The 17,777-nt window shown below is 41.6% G+C and overlaps 1 protein-coding gene across 7 annotated transcripts in view; it reads right to left on the bottom strand.

Moving 5' to 3' along the window:
* The window catches only part of ENPP2 (ectonucleotide pyrophosphatase/phosphodiesterase 2), an 80,544-nt gene that overhangs the window by 21,300 nt on the left and 41,467 nt on the right, over window positions 1-17,777 (bottom strand). For 4 of the 7 annotated variants that reach the window (XM_066578508.1, XM_066578509.1, XM_066578510.1 and 1 more), the window contains exons 13-22: window positions 16,218-16,340; window positions 14,561-14,592; window positions 12,791-12,918; window positions 12,628-12,712; window positions 11,324-11,411; window positions 9,413-9,585; window positions 7,722-7,770; window positions 4,994-5,050; window positions 4,664-4,774; window positions 2,009-2,145 (exon numbers count right to left, since the gene is read on the bottom strand). In XM_066578508.1, the coding sequence (XP_066434605.1) occupies window positions 2,009-2,145; window positions 4,664-4,774; window positions 4,994-5,050; window positions 7,722-7,770; window positions 9,413-9,585; window positions 11,324-11,411; window positions 12,628-12,712; window positions 12,791-12,918; window positions 14,561-14,592; window positions 16,218-16,340 (983 nt within the window). The remainder of the gene's footprint in view (window positions 1-2,008; window positions 2,146-4,663; window positions 4,775-4,993; window positions 5,051-7,721; window positions 7,771-9,412; window positions 9,586-11,323; window positions 11,412-12,627; window positions 12,713-12,790; window positions 12,919-14,560; window positions 14,593-16,217; window positions 16,341-17,777) is intronic. The other 3 variants (XM_066578512.1, XM_066578513.1, XM_066578514.1) reach the window with 1 other exon arrangement.

Raw genomic sequence — 17,777 nt, 5'->3', positions numbered from 1 at the left:
GGTCTTTTTTCATCTCACCTTTTCCTAGCAGTACCCCATTCAGTGTATATTGGTGACATCCGTTTCTGCTGCCCATGTGCATAACCTTACATTTATCAACATCGAACTTCGTTTGCCATTTTTCTGCCCAAGCCCCCAGCTTATCTAGGTCCATTTGTAGGGGTACATTGTCCTCCGTTGCATTAACCCTTTCCAAGCCACTGTCTGACATCTAAAGACATTCTGATTAAGGGCTGTACAGCTTCGATATCGGAAGACGTTCGGCAGGGTATTCTTACTGTAGATTACTGTCCGCTCTGTTGTTGGGGGCCTCTCCAGCATGTCCCATACTGCAGTACTGGCTCTAGCCAGCAGATGGCACCATTGTATAATGGCAGAAAGAGAAAGCCCCCTAGGAAACCCTGAATCCAAAATTGAATTGCAAAGTGTTAATTAACTTGTATAATTTTGTGTCATCTGTGAATATTAATATTTTACTGTGCAGACCCTTTATCAGGTCGTTGATAAATATATTGAACAGGATGGGGCCTAATACTGAACCCTGTGGCACCCCGCTAATGACGGTGGCCCAATCAGAGTATGAACCATTTATTACCACCCTCTGCTTTCTATCTCTGAGCCAGTTTTTAACCCAGAGGTACACGTGTTCGCCCGGTCCGAGCTGTCTCATTTTGTATATCAACCTATTATGCGGCACAGTGTCAAATGCTTTAGAGAAGTACAGATATAAGAGATCAATAGACTCTCCTAGGTCCAGCCTAGAGCTTACTTCATTGTAGAAGCTGATCAGATTGGTCTGACATGATCGACCCCTCATGAACCCATGCTGGTGAGGAGTTATTCCATTGTTCTCCTTGAGGTATTCTAGAATGGCATCTCTCAGAAACCCCATGAATATTTTTCTAGTTATTGGAGTGAGACTTACCAGTCTGTAGTTTCCAGGCTCTCTTTTGGACACCTTTTTGTAAATTGGAACCACATTGGCAATGCGCAAATCCAGTGGTACAACCCCGGTCTTGATAGTACCCATAAATATTAGAAGCAGCGGCCTAGCTATCACATCACTTAGTTCCCTTAGAACCCTTGGGTGTATTCCATCTGGGCCTGGTGATTTATCAATTTTTAATTCTCTTTAGCAGACTCTGCACTTCCTGTTAGGTAAGTAATATTTTGCGAGGGGTTTATTTTATTCCCCTGCGTCTCGTGTGACATTTCTTTTTCGTTCATGAATACACTTGAAAAGAAACTATTTAGTAGGTTTGCCTTCCCCCCTCCCCGAATGTTACTGAATGTTTCCCCATACAACTATATATCAGTCTGCTCAGCTCTTCCTGCTCTATAATATGATGTCTGGTTTGAACAGTATGTTCAACCTGTCAGATTGCCTTTAAGTTGGTCAGGAAGTTTGAGTTTTAGAAAGACTTAGGAGACATGGCGCCATTCACTGGAATGGGGACGAGCTGTAATACCAGATACAGCCCACAGACAGATGTGGTGCCATTTCTGAAGAAGCAGTAGTCTTTTTCTAATCTTGGACAAATCTATTTAAATGTGGAAGTTTGAACCAGTAGGTTAAAGTTTAAGCCTGGGTTCTCAGAAGCCGGATTCCCGGTGGAAATCTCGGTTTGGCCGCAGCGAAAAATCGCGAGATTTTCGCCGGGAGAAGCGCTGCTTCAAAACCCGCGGCACTTAGCCATAGGTTTTGAAGTGGCCCGGCCACTCGCTCTTCCGCTGCGGCCAGCACTCCCATAGAGGAGAGCGCGGCCGAGGCGGAGGAAGAAAAAGAATCAGCATGCTGCGGCCGGCTAATCCGCGCCGGCTTTGCCGCAGCGGATTTGCCATCCCTTGTGGATGAGATTTCTAAGAAATCTCGTCCACATGGCTGGCTAATGCCGGGATTAGCGGCTGCAGGTGGATTTGCCGCGGCGAATTCCGGACGGAATTTCCGCGGCAAATCCGCCCCGTGTGAACCCAGCCTAACAGTGTGATATAATGACAAGATACTGACCTGCTTTGACACTGTATACGATGTCCAGAGCGGCATCTGAAATGATTCACTGTAGCCACTTACAAAGTCACTGTGGTAGAGCACACTGTACTTGTTTTTAAACAACACTGCTGGTCGCCCGTACAAGAGGTTTTTGTCTGAAAATACATAATAGATGCAAAAGACAGATTAGGAAAGTGAAGCAAACAAAAATAAGCAAACTGCAGCAAAGAGAATAAAGATACATATATATACACACATATATATATACACATATACACACACACACACACACGGAGACCCATCTGCACAATACCGGAATATAGTCTACTGTAAGCATAAAAGAGTCGTCTGCTCTGTTTCAATATTAGATATAGCATGCAGGCAAATGTGGAGTTGCTTCAAGACTCCAACTCTATTTCCAACTCTGTTTTTTTTCCAAGGATAAGGGCACGGACTGGGACATCAGCAGCATGTGCAGGTTATTCAATATCCAAAATGGAATCTCAAACTGGCGCTAAAGAATGAGAGGTTATAGCAAGAAGGAAAGGTTTAATAACACAATAAAACAGGACTCTACACCAAGCACATATGTCCAGTAGTAGCCATCAAACTATCCTCACTCACAAAAACCATAGTTCACTTTAATACACAAAAAGGTACTAGGCACCTGCTGACACTCAAGCACACATTCAAATGTTGTCCAGAGTGGGCTCAGTTGTACAATTCAGTGCCAAACCCCCTTACTTTTTGGTCCACATAAGTATATTTCTATTTTAAAGTATAGCTAAGGGTTCTAAAATATAACAGGTTCTCTTATCACTCATTTCCCCCTTTATTTACCCCATTAGAGATGAGTGAGCATACTCGCTAAGGGCAATTACTTGATCGAGCATTGCCCTTAGAGAGTACCTGCCCGCTCGGAAGAAGAGATTCGGCTGCCGGCGGGAGGAGGGGAGCGGCGGGGGAGAGCAGGGAGGAACGGAGGGGAGATCTCTCTCCCCCTCTACCCCCCCCCCCCCCCCCCGCTCCCCCCTGCTCACTGCCGCAACTCACCTCTCACCCACGCTGGCAGCCGAACCTTGCTAAGGACAATGCTCGATCGAGTAATTGTCCTTAGCAAGTATGCTCGCTCATCTCATTTTTTTGATCCAATCAGCAGGGAGGCAATATCTGAATGCCCTCTGCTGTCCCCGGACGATTGTAAGAGTTTAGCATTCAGAGACATTTTGGCCAAATTGTTAGTAAACCCAAAGTAAATATGCACACACAGTAATAGCAGGATAGAGGCACGGATTGTGGAGATTGCAGATATGGTGAGAAACAGATCTGTCGGCTTGTGAGCGGAGTCTGTGAAGATAAGCACTCCCCAACAGTTAAAGCATATACCTAACAATACCTCAATACCTAACAATAGGCAGTGAATTGCAGAAGAGCAGGAAGGAAGACAACAACATTTTTAATGAAAAGTATAATACAAGATTGATGAGACACATACAGGCCATTAGAGGAGCATAAGTTGTCTGAAAGGTTAGTGCCCCTTTAACAAAGAATGGAGGAGTCATCGAAGTTCAGAGACTGGTATTGCACAATGGAGTATGATCAGTACATGAAACATATTTGGGCTTCGTGATATTCGAATTCTGTTGTTTATTGTAAAGTGAAAACAACTTGTGCTCAAGTTGCAGAAAGCATTTGTCCTCCTTCCAATTTCTCTTAAGTCACTCAAGAAAAGGAAGCCAAAATGATGAACAAATCTAAAAATGAGTTAATTGGTTAACTCAAATGTTAGCATTAGTTAGCAGACTCAACACAATGGTCCTTGTGAGGAAGAGAGTAAAAATACAAAAAGAAAAGTTCCGTTTATCCAATGCTAGACATTGTATTCCCCTATTACATAGAGACACAGCAAGTACTAGTCACCAGAAGGTTATAAATTTAAGGAGATTATGGTTTGCAGTCACACATAGCAAAGTAACAGTCCAATACTAAAGGAATCAAGAGTACTGATTATTGTATGCATTGTATCACAAATCACATGCACTTTTATTGACCTCATCCATGAGCAGATATAACATGTGATACAATGCTTGAATGCACTAAAACGAGTCAGCCATGCTCAAACTATAGTTTGAACTACAAAATTAGGGATCCAACATTACGTTCAAAATGGGGCCTTAGTAGAGTGGCAGGTCTACAATAAATTTAGGTAATTCAACGGCTGTGGGGCCCAACTGCTGACAACCTACACCATCAGATTCTGAAGATGCCACTTTGGTAAAAATGTCAACATTGAACCCTACCACAGTATTGTCTGCTCTGATGCTGGGAATAAGCAATTTTCCAATCCAACTGGCACCCTTGTGGCAGAGCTAGTGATGGCAGGGCCAATAGGAATTGGGAAGGGGAGGTCCTAGTGTGCTGAAGGGTGTGAAGAACTGGAGGAGGTTCATCTTAATTTTCTTAGGGGACTCTCCATAGTGTATGCCTTTACCCTAGTAACTTTAACATTACAGTTCCTTGAACCAAAACTTCTCATAGATGTCCACTGCAGTTAAGGTTAGGGTTGAAAACAAGTACAGTAGTTTTAATGTGCAACCCAAACACAAGGCGTGTTAGTTTCATGTGACATTTAAGAGCTGGACAGCCATTAAAGGTTTAGTTTCAAAGGCTCACCAGCTCTGCTTGCCAATGACACTTCTGAGGGCATCTCTGGTTTGTTCTCCAATGAAGAAGTACTTAAGGCTGCTTCTTCTGAGCTGCTAATTAACCTCTCAAGTGCAGCCCCTTTAGTCCAAGATTGAAGAAAAAAAAAATGAGAATGTGACAAGTCATATACAGCAGCGGTCTGTCACTCCTACCACAGGTAAGACACAACAGAACAGGCGTTTTTACGCAATTTCGAAAAATGATAATTCAAGTTACACAAAACACACAGATGGACGGAACAAGGACTAAAAGGACTAAAGGGACGGGAAAGTCAACATCAATAATGAATGAACAAACCTGTATTTCTTGGTGGCACCTCCTTAATCTCATTGCTAAGTTCATCTACTGCCACATCTGTCAATACAAACAGATACAAAAAATTAATTGAACAGATATGAAATAAAAAGAAGGTTGTGTACAATGAGGGATCCTACAACAGAGCGGAGAACAAGTCATCCAGACCTGGACTCCTAGCCGGGAATAATTTGAGGGTACGATTTCGAGAGTCAACTGGATGGTTGATTCCATGGAATGGGCGAGTCACTGAGAAGATTTCGATGTGTTAATCATTGTAGCAGAAATGAAACCCAATACATATGGATGAGGTCAGCTGATATTTTGGGGGGGGGCGGACATTTCTGGTACAACAATAGGTATTAGTTGTAATAAGTCATTACTCATCATTGTTACTTGTTTTTAGTTGTTTTAATTGAATTCTAATTTAGTATGGTAAATGAAATTGTGACAAATGCCAGGTTTTAATATAGATTGTTTTTCTTGGAATTCATCAAAATTTTACCCAATGAGGAATTGAATAATGGTGACTGCAAACCATAAAGTTTTATGAAAGGGACTTCTTTAAGGGGTTTTGTCATAAAAAAAAAAAATTATCTAAACTTACCCATTCTTCTCCTGGTTGAGCTTCTCCAGTGCCCCAGATCAGCTCACCGCAGGCTGGGCCCAGCTTGTTATGAAAGCTGCTCATCACAAACTCCTTCCTGCTGGGTCAGTGAAGGTCACATCCCTGTGCCGTAGCTTCACTGCCTAGGAAGGAATTGTAATCTATTTCAGAGACAGTTCGCATGAGCAATCTCTGAAGAAGATAGGCAGTCCTCCTGCTGGCCTGTGACATAACGTACATTGGCAGACTGCCAACCTAATGTACGTAACCTCACAGGAAGGAGAGGAATCAGGCAGCTGGAGGTAAAGTGAGCACCCAGACTGCAGGAGACAGGAGAAGATAAGGGAGGTGAAGATCTGGTAAGTAGACTGATGGGGGAGGAATAGATAAGTAGAGCATTTTTCTTTTTTAGTGACAGAACCCCTTTAAAATATACTCGTATATACTGTAAGTAAGTCGCTACCTATGGGTGATGCTTACCTGTAAGTTATTGTATTCGATCCTTGAAGTCTGGCAGTATTACAAGAAAAAAAGCTCTAAAAAAGGCCATTCAAGTAGAACTAGGATAAATAGCTCCATCTCTACATACTACAGAAATTTACAGTATATGCATGTGTATCCAAATGTTCATCCCATTTGCTCTACAATTTCTGTTTTTTTAAATTGCACCTTTGCTTGCTGTGCATAAGGCATCGAGTCATGTTCATTTTGACTCCACAATATCCAAAAACTACTAAACCGAGGTTAAATGGTGTTAATGATTTAATACTACAGTATCTTGTTGATAAGTTGTGTTAAATGCAAGAAGTTTTAGTTAAAACTGATCATTACTGTTATTCATTTAAGTATTTTGTCAATACAAAGAATGAAGGTATACCTATAATATATTCCATATCTTCCAACAAGGTAAAATTGGCTAAAGCCGGAAATGGAAGGATAGGATTTAGTGTTGCGTCTTGGTCAACAATGGCAGCTTTCTTTAAAATAGTCTATACTGCCTAAAGCCTCTTCAACTTGCAAGGAGAATCAGATTGGGGCACAAGGGAGAGAGGAAACATGTCCTAAGGAAACGTTATGGAATGCATAGCTTGAGCTGACATCGAATGTTCTTTCAGATCATAAAGTACAGGAGAGTGGATCTCTCAGCTGTGATGAGCAAGGGCTCCAAGGTTTGGGTAGTACTACTTTTCTAGGCATCCGCATTTGTGATGTTGAACTGTATTCCTTCCAAAAGGTCGTATAAAAAAACATAGAATGGAAATCGTATAGGTCATTCAAATTAGAATATTTTTGGATGGCCTTTTAGAACGAATGGTGGTCAATATCACGTATGATAAACCCCTAAAAAAGAGGTAATGGTCAATCTTTGCATAACTTTTTATTGAATAATCAAACGGATCAAATGGAAAGTCTGAGACAACCCAAGAGTTTGTAGTGAGAACCAGTGAAGCCGATGTGTTTTCATTTTTAAAATCCCTAACCTCTCAAAAATCTTCATGCAGGAACCCAAGATGGACAAAAATTTAATGAATATCCATTAAGGAAAAAGAAATTATTTACCCCAGAATATCTAGAATTTTCTCTCAGCAGATGGTCCTGATCTTTCCAGTCACAGAATGAAATAATAAATTGGCAGAGAATGTTGGCGAATTCTCAGTATTTGCCTGGCCAAATATCAAGTAGTAACAAAATAAAAAATTCTATGTATGCTGAACACTTAGTCCTGAAAACACGATATACCATAGAGGCAGACCATGCGGATACTATAAGGCCCACGAAGAGAAGGTTATGGTTACGCTCAACTTTAGTTGGTCCTGTCCTGGATGTTGAGAACTTTGACATGCCACCCTCTCCAGGAGGATAGCATTGTTTGTAAGCAAGGAGGTATATAATTGGTTAAGCGTCATGGAAAGAATGCATAGGTGGAAATTAACATAAAACGCCTGATGTTTTAGGACCATAACAGGGGGCCCATTTTGAACTTTGCTATAGAGTTTCTTCCATTTGTGCCAAGGATGAAGGGCATCAACAGTACAAACAAAGAAAAAGGATCATGCTGGATCCAAGAAAAGAGCAAAACGGAGGGGAGGGTATTTTACAATTATGACACCTCGTCATTCTTACCGTCAGTTCCTTTAACATGCAGTCGTTTATTCAACTCTTCAGCCTTATTCTTAACATGAAAGATAAATCATAGGTGGAAAAAAGTTAATTAATAAAAAATACAGCCTGCACACATCACTGCAAATTAGTTCTGCTTCAGAAAGAAGGAAACCATCTCTCAAGCACCACTTGTAAGCCGCTACTCTGAAAGTCAATGTCTGGTCTTCTGCAAAGCATTACAAAAGGGATTACTTTAATTTTTTACTGATTAAAACCAAAAATACTGAAATATACATCCATCCCCCTGCACCTGCATGTCCTGCACCGTATATCCCAACATTGATAGGATTGTAATCTATAAGCGGTGCTTCAGACAGTTATCAAATATCTAAAAAAAGTGTTATTTTACATTATGAGCTCTTATTATCATAATACAGATTTGAGTCACATTATTATGACCACTGGCTAATATCCAGAGTAACCGCTGTGTGCTGCATGGAAAGCAGTTAGACGGGCTGGGAGTGACTCAGTAAGGTGCTGGTAGGTTGCCTCAGGTATCCAGAGCCATGCTGACTGCAGTGCATCCTTACAGTTGCTGGAAGGTGCACAGCGGAGGATCCACAGATGCTCAATTGGGTTTAAGTCTGGGGAATTAGTGGTTGGAAGTGCACAATGAAGACTTCCAAGTATTTCCATGGCCCCTATCGAACATTTCTAGCTGTGTGACATGTCGCATTGTCTTGCTGGAAGATCCCATCTGCCCTAGGCAATACGAACAGCTTTAATAGGTGTCCGTAATCTGCAAGGATGGCTTCGTAACCAAATCTGTTCAGGGTGCCTTCCACATAGATAAGCAGGCCCAGAGAATGCTATAAAAAAAAAAAAAAAAAAAATTCCACAGACCATAATGCGGTCACCAACTTGTGTTCTTCCAGCAATGTTTGCAGGCTGTTTGTTCTCTGAGGTTTCTTGCCCGACATGCCAACTTTCATCCGTTCAATGACAACGAAAACGTGACTCATCGGAGAAGGCAACCCTTTGCCAATCCGCAGTGGTCCAATTAGAATAATTCTGTGTGAATTGAAGCCTTTTCTATTGATGCACCTTTGTTATTATAGGTAGTGACCATCCATCTGCTTCGAAGCCCCACGCATAGTTGGGTTCACTGAACTGTTTTAGACACATATTTGGTAGCCCCCTTGGTTCATTATCATGGTGAGCTGCTCCACTGTAGTGTATCAGTCAGCCCTCGAGCACCTTTATACCAGACATTCACCTCTCACATCAATGTCACGTGGTGTTCCATAGTTTCCAGCCAATCAGGAGGCTGGAATCGGCACAGGTGATGGGGCGGAGCTACGCGATGATGCGTACAAGGGGGCGGAGCCAGAACGCCGCTGCTGCCGGACCGAGCCGAAGGGAAAAGACCCATCTGCGCAAGCGCATCTAATCGGGCGATTAGACGCTGAAATTAGACGGCACCATGGCGACGGGGACGCCAGCAACGGAGCAGGTAAGTGAATAACTTCTGTATGGCTCATATTTAATGCACGATGTATATTACAAAGTACATTAATATGGCCATACAGAAGTGCATAACCCCACTTGCTATCGCGGGACAACCCCTTTAAGGAAAGCAGAGACCTCCAGCAACATACAGTATGAAGGGCACCATGTATGACAACAAAATCCATGCAGTTAGTGGGGTCTACCTTATCATCACATGAACATCCAAGCTCTTCGTTTACAGTGGATTGAGAAAGAACTATTGGGATTGGCTTGGAGACTTCTTCTGGCAATGCTGGCTTGTGAGATGGTGCTCTTAAAAGGTGATTTAAGCTGCCATGAGTCCCATTGTTTGGAGCTGGTTTCAAACCAAGGAGATCTGAGGGTACAGAAAATAATTTATAACTAAATATGAGCCTCTTGGCAGTAACAATGACAAAACAATGAACACAGAAGCAAACACAAATCATGGAGAAGCAAATACTAACCATGGTGAAGACAACATAAAACCTGTTCATACTGAAAGTGGTCTTTCGGGACTCTTCCTGATGCTGCAGCTCAGCCCCGTTTATTTAAATGGGACTGAACTAGTGGGACTAACAACGTAGCTTATATCGGCCGGCTGTGAAAACGGATGGCCGATATGCGCTTGTGTGAAAAAAGCCTAAGAGGAAGAGAAGGTGGTGGCATTTGGATGACACAGCATGCCTCACTCTACAACCTGTTCTGCATACTACAGATGTAACTGCTGGGCAGAACCACTTCGAAGGAATGGCCGCGGGTTTGCCTCACCTCCTGAAGAATGTGGAACTGTTGCTCCAGTGGGAGCCGCTTGAAGTGCCAACTTGCCCCATCCTCTACCACCACCATTGTCCCCTACCTCTTGCTTTCCTTAGGTTTTCTTTTCATTTTATTTAGGATTTTTTTGTATTCACTTTTTAGTGTAGGTTTATTTAACTTATCAGCTAACTTTGTAGTTTGCAGAAAAGCACTGCTAGCTGCAAAAGGCCTGCAAATATTTTGTAGTAGCTGTACTGGTAACTTTGAACAACATATGAGGCTGCTGACACACATTGTGTGCATTTGCTGTTTTCCTGTTTGTTTGTTTTTAAATTTACATTAACATAAAAAGCACCGCCAACTAAATAAGCAGCAATCTCTGGGAGGCACGATATGTGAGAACAGAAGGCCACAGAGTATAGCTTGTATCTTTGTGAGCTGCTCCTGTTCGGTGCAGTGTAACTGAATTCTCCAAACCTCACTGCTAGCAGCTTAAGGCCTAAAAATAATTAGTAGTGGCTGGACTGGCAATTTTGAATGGCATCTAAGACCACAAACTGAAAATTGCACTATTCCCCATGCCAAAGCGTAATTTGTCTGTCTGCTTTGCTGCTATATACGTTGACAGCAGCAGAAATATACTCTCTCCCCATGTACAGACCTTGTTTTGTATAGGCATATAAAACGTAATGTAGATTCTTTCTCTGTTCCCTCCAATATAATTATTAATGTTCCCTGCTGGTATATCCTATGTAGAATATCTGTTAACAGACCACATGTTATATAAGCATTTAAAAGTGATCATAGAATGATAGAATGGTAGAGTTGGATGGGACCTCCAGGGTCATCTGGTCCAACCCCCTGCTCAGTGCAGGATTTACTAAATCATACCAGACAGATATTTGTCCAGCCTTTGTTTGAACACTTCCAATGAAGGAAAACTCACCACCTCCCGTGGTAACCTGTTCCACTCATTGATCACCCTCACTGTTAGAAAGTTTTTTCTAATATCTAATTTGTGTCTCCTCCTTTTCAGTTTCATCCCATTGCTTCTAGTCTTTCCTTGATGCAGCTTCTCTCTTCCGTGCTCAACTATGAATTATGTAGGCATCCAGTGAAACTGCTGGACATATGCAAGACAGAGGACACATTTTGTGACATCAGCAAGTCACCCTGGCTGCTGCTTAGCTGCACGCTGACCTCTGCAGCAAGAATTATGGGAAATTCTATTTTCCCATGATTTTTGCCAAGAATTAGTTTAGACTAACCTGATTGGATTTTCCAAAAATTGGGAGGATTTTATTACTCAGCCAATCAAGATGAGCAACACTACTCACCACACATGACATTGTACAATTCAATGTTTTCAAATGGAGGCACTTTGTTCTTGAACTTAAATGAAGGGCCATGTCCTACGAAAACGGTCTGGTAAGGGTACAAGAAAAAAAACACACAAGTGAAAAATTCCTTTTGTCCAAATCTAATTGTGTACACTTAAAATGACCTTCCTGTGTGGAGACCATTTTTTTTTTTTTATGGGGGGTGGGGGGGGGGGTGGAGCGATATTACCTGCTACTCTCTCTTTGCTGCTTCCTCTCCCTGGATTCACCAGTTGCCTGGCCCCTCTTTGGTCTTCCAAGACAGCTGCACCGATTTTCTGGCTATCCAAGGCACACTGTATGCTTGTGATGCATCGGCAGTCTAAGACAATACATGCTAGTGGCTAGCACTGCTCATGTGAACAGCACTGGCCAATCAGAAAGCAGTGCCCAAAATTACCAGTGCACAGTGTGTACCAGGTAGTGGCAAAAGCAGTGTGCCTTTCTTTAAAAACTGAAGAGGAGTCAGGAAATGGCTGATCTAGGAGACAAAAGGTGTAAAGGGAGAACTTCAGGTAACATTACTCTGCCACTCATGTCCCGGGACAAAGTTTGTCCTTGGGAACAGAGGGTCACTTTAAAAGGTTGACAATTCACCTAGATTTCATTAATCTAATGTGAACCAAACCATAAAACAAAAATTTCCAAATTAAATGAGTATTACTTTTTTTCCCAGGAGATTGGGTTGTGCATCATCTCACAGCAAAGAAAAGTCGTACAGTATGTAGCGTAACAAACTACTATTACCATTAGTACTCAACTCCAAGGCTATGCAAGATTCTACCAATGAGTTTCTGAAGTCTGCTGGTCCTCGATAAGCATTTTTGAACATTTCCAGCCCACTGAAGTGGCTATGGGCCTCAAAATCCATAAAACAATGGACTAAAAGACTCTGAAATGTTTTAATCTATGGATCCATGATTTCAATCAAGTAAGGTTCCCCACATCACATGATTTTTGCTCTACTTCCTTGAATAACTTTTTCTATGGCTGTCCATACCATTTTGGATATCAGTGAGTCTTGGGACGGCAGCACCTTAACCACTATACATAGGAGTTATAGAATTCACGGCTCTACATTTTACGGCCCATTGGGCTCACAGATACTATTCAGTGGAACCCTGTTTTGGTCCCAGGATGATGTCTACTAGATTTCTTCATTACACATTAGTTCTTGCAACATTTTAGATTTTTCTACGATTTCAAGTTCCACATTATCGCTAAATTAGAAAAAACAGTTTCAAGATTCCCTCCTGCTGTACCTGCATGCTGATTATCTTGTTGTCATAACCGTGGTCTCCTTGGAAGCTGCATTTGCCACCTTTTTTGTACACATCCATTTGTTTTCTAGGTACGAAGACAGAAGGTTAGGCAACTGCAAAAGATATTAGCAATTACTCAAAAACATCAAAAATCAAATCTAACTTTGCGACGTGCCATGTCCGGTCCACTAATAGATGAATGTCCTCTATCCTTCTGTTATTGGCATAGTGCAGCCTCTTTGGGAGATGCTGCTTCAGGTAGGGTTTGAAATGCTGATCTTTGCTCTTACACTGGAAAATAAAAGGGAGCAAAATGTTGATTTTTGGAAAGAACACGATGAGTATATAAAATATACTATATGATAATTGAACCGCGCTGTGCACAAACCAATTGTTTCATGTGTTAACCCTTTCCAATCCAATTTGTATCCTGGTTTTTCTAGGGGGCTTACTCTTTTTCTGCCATTATACAACGGCGCTATATGCTGGCTAAAAGCCAGTACTGCATGAGGTGACACGTTGGATAGGCTCCGACAGCAGAGAGGCTGGCAATTTACAGTAAGAGAACCCCAACGGATGTCTTCCAACATCGGAGCTGTACTGTCTTAAATCATAATGTCTTCAGACGTCAGACAGTGGATTGGAAAGGGTTAAATAGGTGTAATTGTGGTTGTGTACAATGAGAAACACATGGCCGCTGTCTTCTTAAAAACAACTTAACACATTGTGGTATTGAAGACCAGCTACATTGAAGTGAATGGAGCAGAGCTGCAATACCACACACAAACTGTGGACAGGAGTGGCATCATTTTTAGAATAAAGCAGCCATGTTTTTAGAACACCATACTACCCCTTTAAAGCTACACATCACACCTCATGGTCTTATAGTTCATGTCTCATACTAATAAAGGATTGCCACAGATGGCACACTTTAGAAATTAGATTTGTAGGTGCACCAATACTAAAACTATGACTTAGCATATTTGAGATAGCAGGGTACAGCCCATTTTAACTTTCTCCATCAGTCCCATAGATCGTGAATGAAGTGGTAGCGGGCATCTACGAAACACTGGTCCATTCAAATGGGATCTCCGTTCTTGTGAATGGAGGAGGTCGTGGCGGTCAGAACCCCATCTCTCATAGAGTACATGTATCAGCTATCCTATGCATATACACTAGCAAATGTTGCCCGCAGGCTACCATGTTAAAACATAATATGTGTTACAGCGCTCCGCCACGGCCATCCCCGTTCACCTGCTGCTGGGGCTGTGGTCGGTCACCATCCTCGTTCCCATGCTGCACAGCCTCTGGCTTCTGCCCCCCGATATAGAGGGCCAGTGCATGCTCCTCTGGCATGCACCCTGTTCTATCACCACTTACCTCTGGCTGTGTTATGCATCCTTCTTCTGTGGAGGATGCTAAGCAATTTGGTCTATCCTGTTTAAGCCTCTGCAAGTGTTTGGTGTATTTTCTGGTTTTTCCGACTCATAAAACGATTCTGAATACACTGGCTTCTGCATTCCTAACCTCAGCTACGTTATTGGGCCCCACTATTTGTCTGCTGCACACCCTGACCACATTACCATACTGTACCTGTTCTGACCTATTGTCCAATATCCGTATTGAAATGTATGCTGCTAGCTTTGACCTCGGCTTGTCTTCTGGATACATTTATAGTCACACCCTTAGGTACCTCACCTCGGCCTTGTGCAGCAACAGCAGCCATACTACTGAGACTACTTCTGCGAGTAACAGTTTGGGAACCCCACAGCAAAGACCAAATCTGACTTGAAGGGGTCAAGGATGAAAATTGGGGTTCCCAAAATGCTGCCTGCATATCCTCCAAGTTAAATCAGTGTGTCAACAAATGCCTCTACATAGAATGTAAAAAAAAAAAAAAGGAATCTCTATGTATGACACATTTGATTCTTACCGTTAGATTTGCAACAACAGCTTTTGCATCATCTAGAAACAAAAACAAAAAGATAAAAAATACAAATGAGTACATCTTGTATATTATGGTATAAGATGAAACTTTTTGAAATAATATTGTTATGTTGACACTTGTATATATTCCATAAATTTAGGACAGGGCTCCACATAAAAAACGAGGTCATTCACAAGACATGCACTACATCAAGATGTACCTATAAATGGTCTCCATAGAGAAACATTAGGATCACAACAAGTTGTGACTCGTGGACATCGCCACTGAGCCCTAGTCATAAAACCTTTTTGAATATTTATTAAGAGTTGTCCTTTTCTGTCAAGTTTTCAGCCATAGAAATTTGGGACAGGCAGCAGGTCCACCATTACACCCATCGCAGGGATCGTCCATTACCCAGATTTCCCTTGGCAACAGATACCTAGTTATTCAACCGTAAAAATGTCAAGTTGCAACTCAAAAGATAGGCAAAGATGGGTCAAACCCCTGGAAGAAATGTAAAGGTGGCCATTTGAGTCGTCAACCAACTTTATAGATCCATCTAACTCAACATCCTCCAACCCCATTCAAATCTTTCTTAGCAGGAATGAAACTCCATACAAGGTTATATATTGAGTCATGGCTTGTTCATAGCACACATCAGGTCATTTTCATATAACCACTAATCCACTAGTGGCATATGCAAAAAGCTTTAGCTTGAAGAGCATTCAATTTTCAATGCATTGAATAAAGCCTTAGAAATGCATTGAAAATGGAGGATTGACTTACCACTAGTCTCTAATTTTCTAGTACAGACATGACAGAACACTTCTCTCAGGTCACCTTTACTGCCATAGGAATGAGCATTGAATGTGCCCGATATTTTTTTCTTCTTTGAGTTTCCTACAGCTTTAGGACAACACTGACCTGGAAGACGAAGTGCCTGCTTATATACAATGTCTAACTCTCCAGGGTCACAAATACCAATAATGGAATCGGCGTACGGCCGAGAGCAGCCAGATGCAAGAAACCCAATGTTGTATGGGCATGAAGTTGACAAAAGTGCAACTGGGTAACACAAGCCAAGGTTTACACATTGAACATATCAGTATGAACCAGGGCGTGGAATCATAAATGTCTCATGTAGAACAATAAATACATTTACTGTAGTAAAACGTTAACATCAAGCTAATTATATACTATATAATGTTTTTATTTTGAAGCTGGAGTTGATACATTTCTACCAGCTCCACCAAAACTGACACCGACTCTACAGTCCTGGTAGGAACCTTATATTTTTGAATAAAACAGCAGTTGTCTGAGAGTTAAACAAGTTTTTAGAATATATGGACACAATGAATCAACAATTTGTCTTTGTTTTCAAAAAAAGAAGAACCTCACCTAGACAGCAATTTTTTGGATTTTCTAAAATTTCTCATTATGACTTAGGTCTAAAAAAAATTGGTATAAAAGCAGAAACCCAATTCAAGCTAGAGTTTAAGAATTGACAACCACAAAATAAAAAACACAGAGATCACATAACCCGAGTCGGTATTCACTATTCGGTCAAAATGAATAATATTTTTGAAAATCTGGACCATGAATTAAGAAAAAAATTTAAGCTTACAAAACCTTATTATCTCCTAGCAGGTTGCACTCCACTTACGTTTCACTGTATTGCTTTTAGGGCGCATGCGGCCCAAAGAGCCAGGCAAGAAGTGATAATCATCCACGTTGCTGAGATAGGAAGTAAGAAATTCGGTCTTTTCACAGCTGGCTTCCTCCATGCCTATGGTACAAAATGTGAAGAAAAAAAAAATTTGATAATGGGCATTGAGAACCTTCAAAGAGTTAAACAGTGATCCAGAAGCTAAATCCAAATATTTTTGGCTTGGATGTGTGAAGTTTTACCAAACAAGAACAAAACTTAAACTTTGAATCCCATGTTGGCTAGATTGAATTTTACTGCTTCCAAAATAGGTCCATATCACGGCATAATATATACATAGAATTGCAAAAAGATGCACCATTTTGCATCGTTAGGCAGCAGGAGATGTGCAACTTTTGAATGTTTGTTAGCTACAAAAACTTAAAATGTTCTGTCTCTGTGCATGCTCCGTGGGTAGGCCCTTTCTGGTGTGAGGTTAGGACGGTGCTTCATGTTATCATGATTTATTTAATTGGGGAAAGGGGGCAGATGAGGAGTTTTCTGAACATTTATAGAGTCTACATGCAGGAAAAAGAGAACTACAGGCTGCTAGAGGGAGATACCTTTTCCTTGCAAGATACATTAAAAAGTTTTATATCACACATACTACTGGTTTATATAAAAAGTTAACATTTGGCATATAAATAACTAGCAATGCTGCTTTAAAGTGAATAAACCATGGGTGTAAATCCATGACAGTCAACATGAAGAATGTGGCTCTCACTCTAGTTGCATGGGATCCTCCTATTACAGGGTTTTACTCATGAAGACTCCCCTTTTTTATATAGAAGCCTGCTCAGAGACAACCCAATTGTTGCAGGTCAGGTTTCAGAAAACCGTAGCAGTCAGCCACCTTCACTGGCGGACGTAGAGTCTGGCCATATGTTTCAAATGAATATTCGATCATGTAATGAACCATTTCTGCCAGCATAAGAGACCATTTTTGTTAACAGGTCTCTACTCACTAGGGCACCTCTCCCTGAGACAAGATTTAAAATAACCCTCCTGTTTTGGGACAAATTTCTGCCATGGGACCAGATGGGGCAGGGATTACATAACTCACACTTTTTCTTCTCTGCCAGCTGACCGATCTGCCACTTCCTGTTCTGGTTTACAGCTGTCCAATATGGCCACCATAAGTTTCTACATAGCTAAATGCACACTGTACAGTGCTATCCAATTGGCCATGCCTGATCCTATGAGCAGCGCTGGTCAATCAGAGAGCAGGCATAAGGAAGTGGTAGGTCAACAATACAAATTCACTTTGGAGATTAGGTAGTCTGAAGATTGTGTCCGCCATCTTCAACAACCAAAAATGGGACCTGGAACTGGTGGACAGCAAAGAACAAACAATAAATGTAGGCAATATACCTCTACCCCATCTGGTCCCAGGATAGAATTTTGTCCCGACACCAGAGTCATAAGCCTTCAACAGCTCTTCAGTCGACAGCCACTTCTCCTGCTCCCCTCCCCCTCCTCCCATACATATTAACACTCAATTTTTTGCAAGTATTCATG

This window comes from Eleutherodactylus coqui, chromosome 9 (genome assembly GCF_035609145.1).
Source record: "Eleutherodactylus coqui strain aEleCoq1 chromosome 9, aEleCoq1.hap1, whole genome shotgun sequence".
Classification (NCBI taxonomy): Eukaryota; Metazoa; Chordata; class Amphibia; order Anura; family Eleutherodactylidae; genus Eleutherodactylus; species Eleutherodactylus coqui.
Note: the sequence above shows the minus strand (reverse complement) of the source record. Positions and strands in the feature narration are given on the sequence as shown.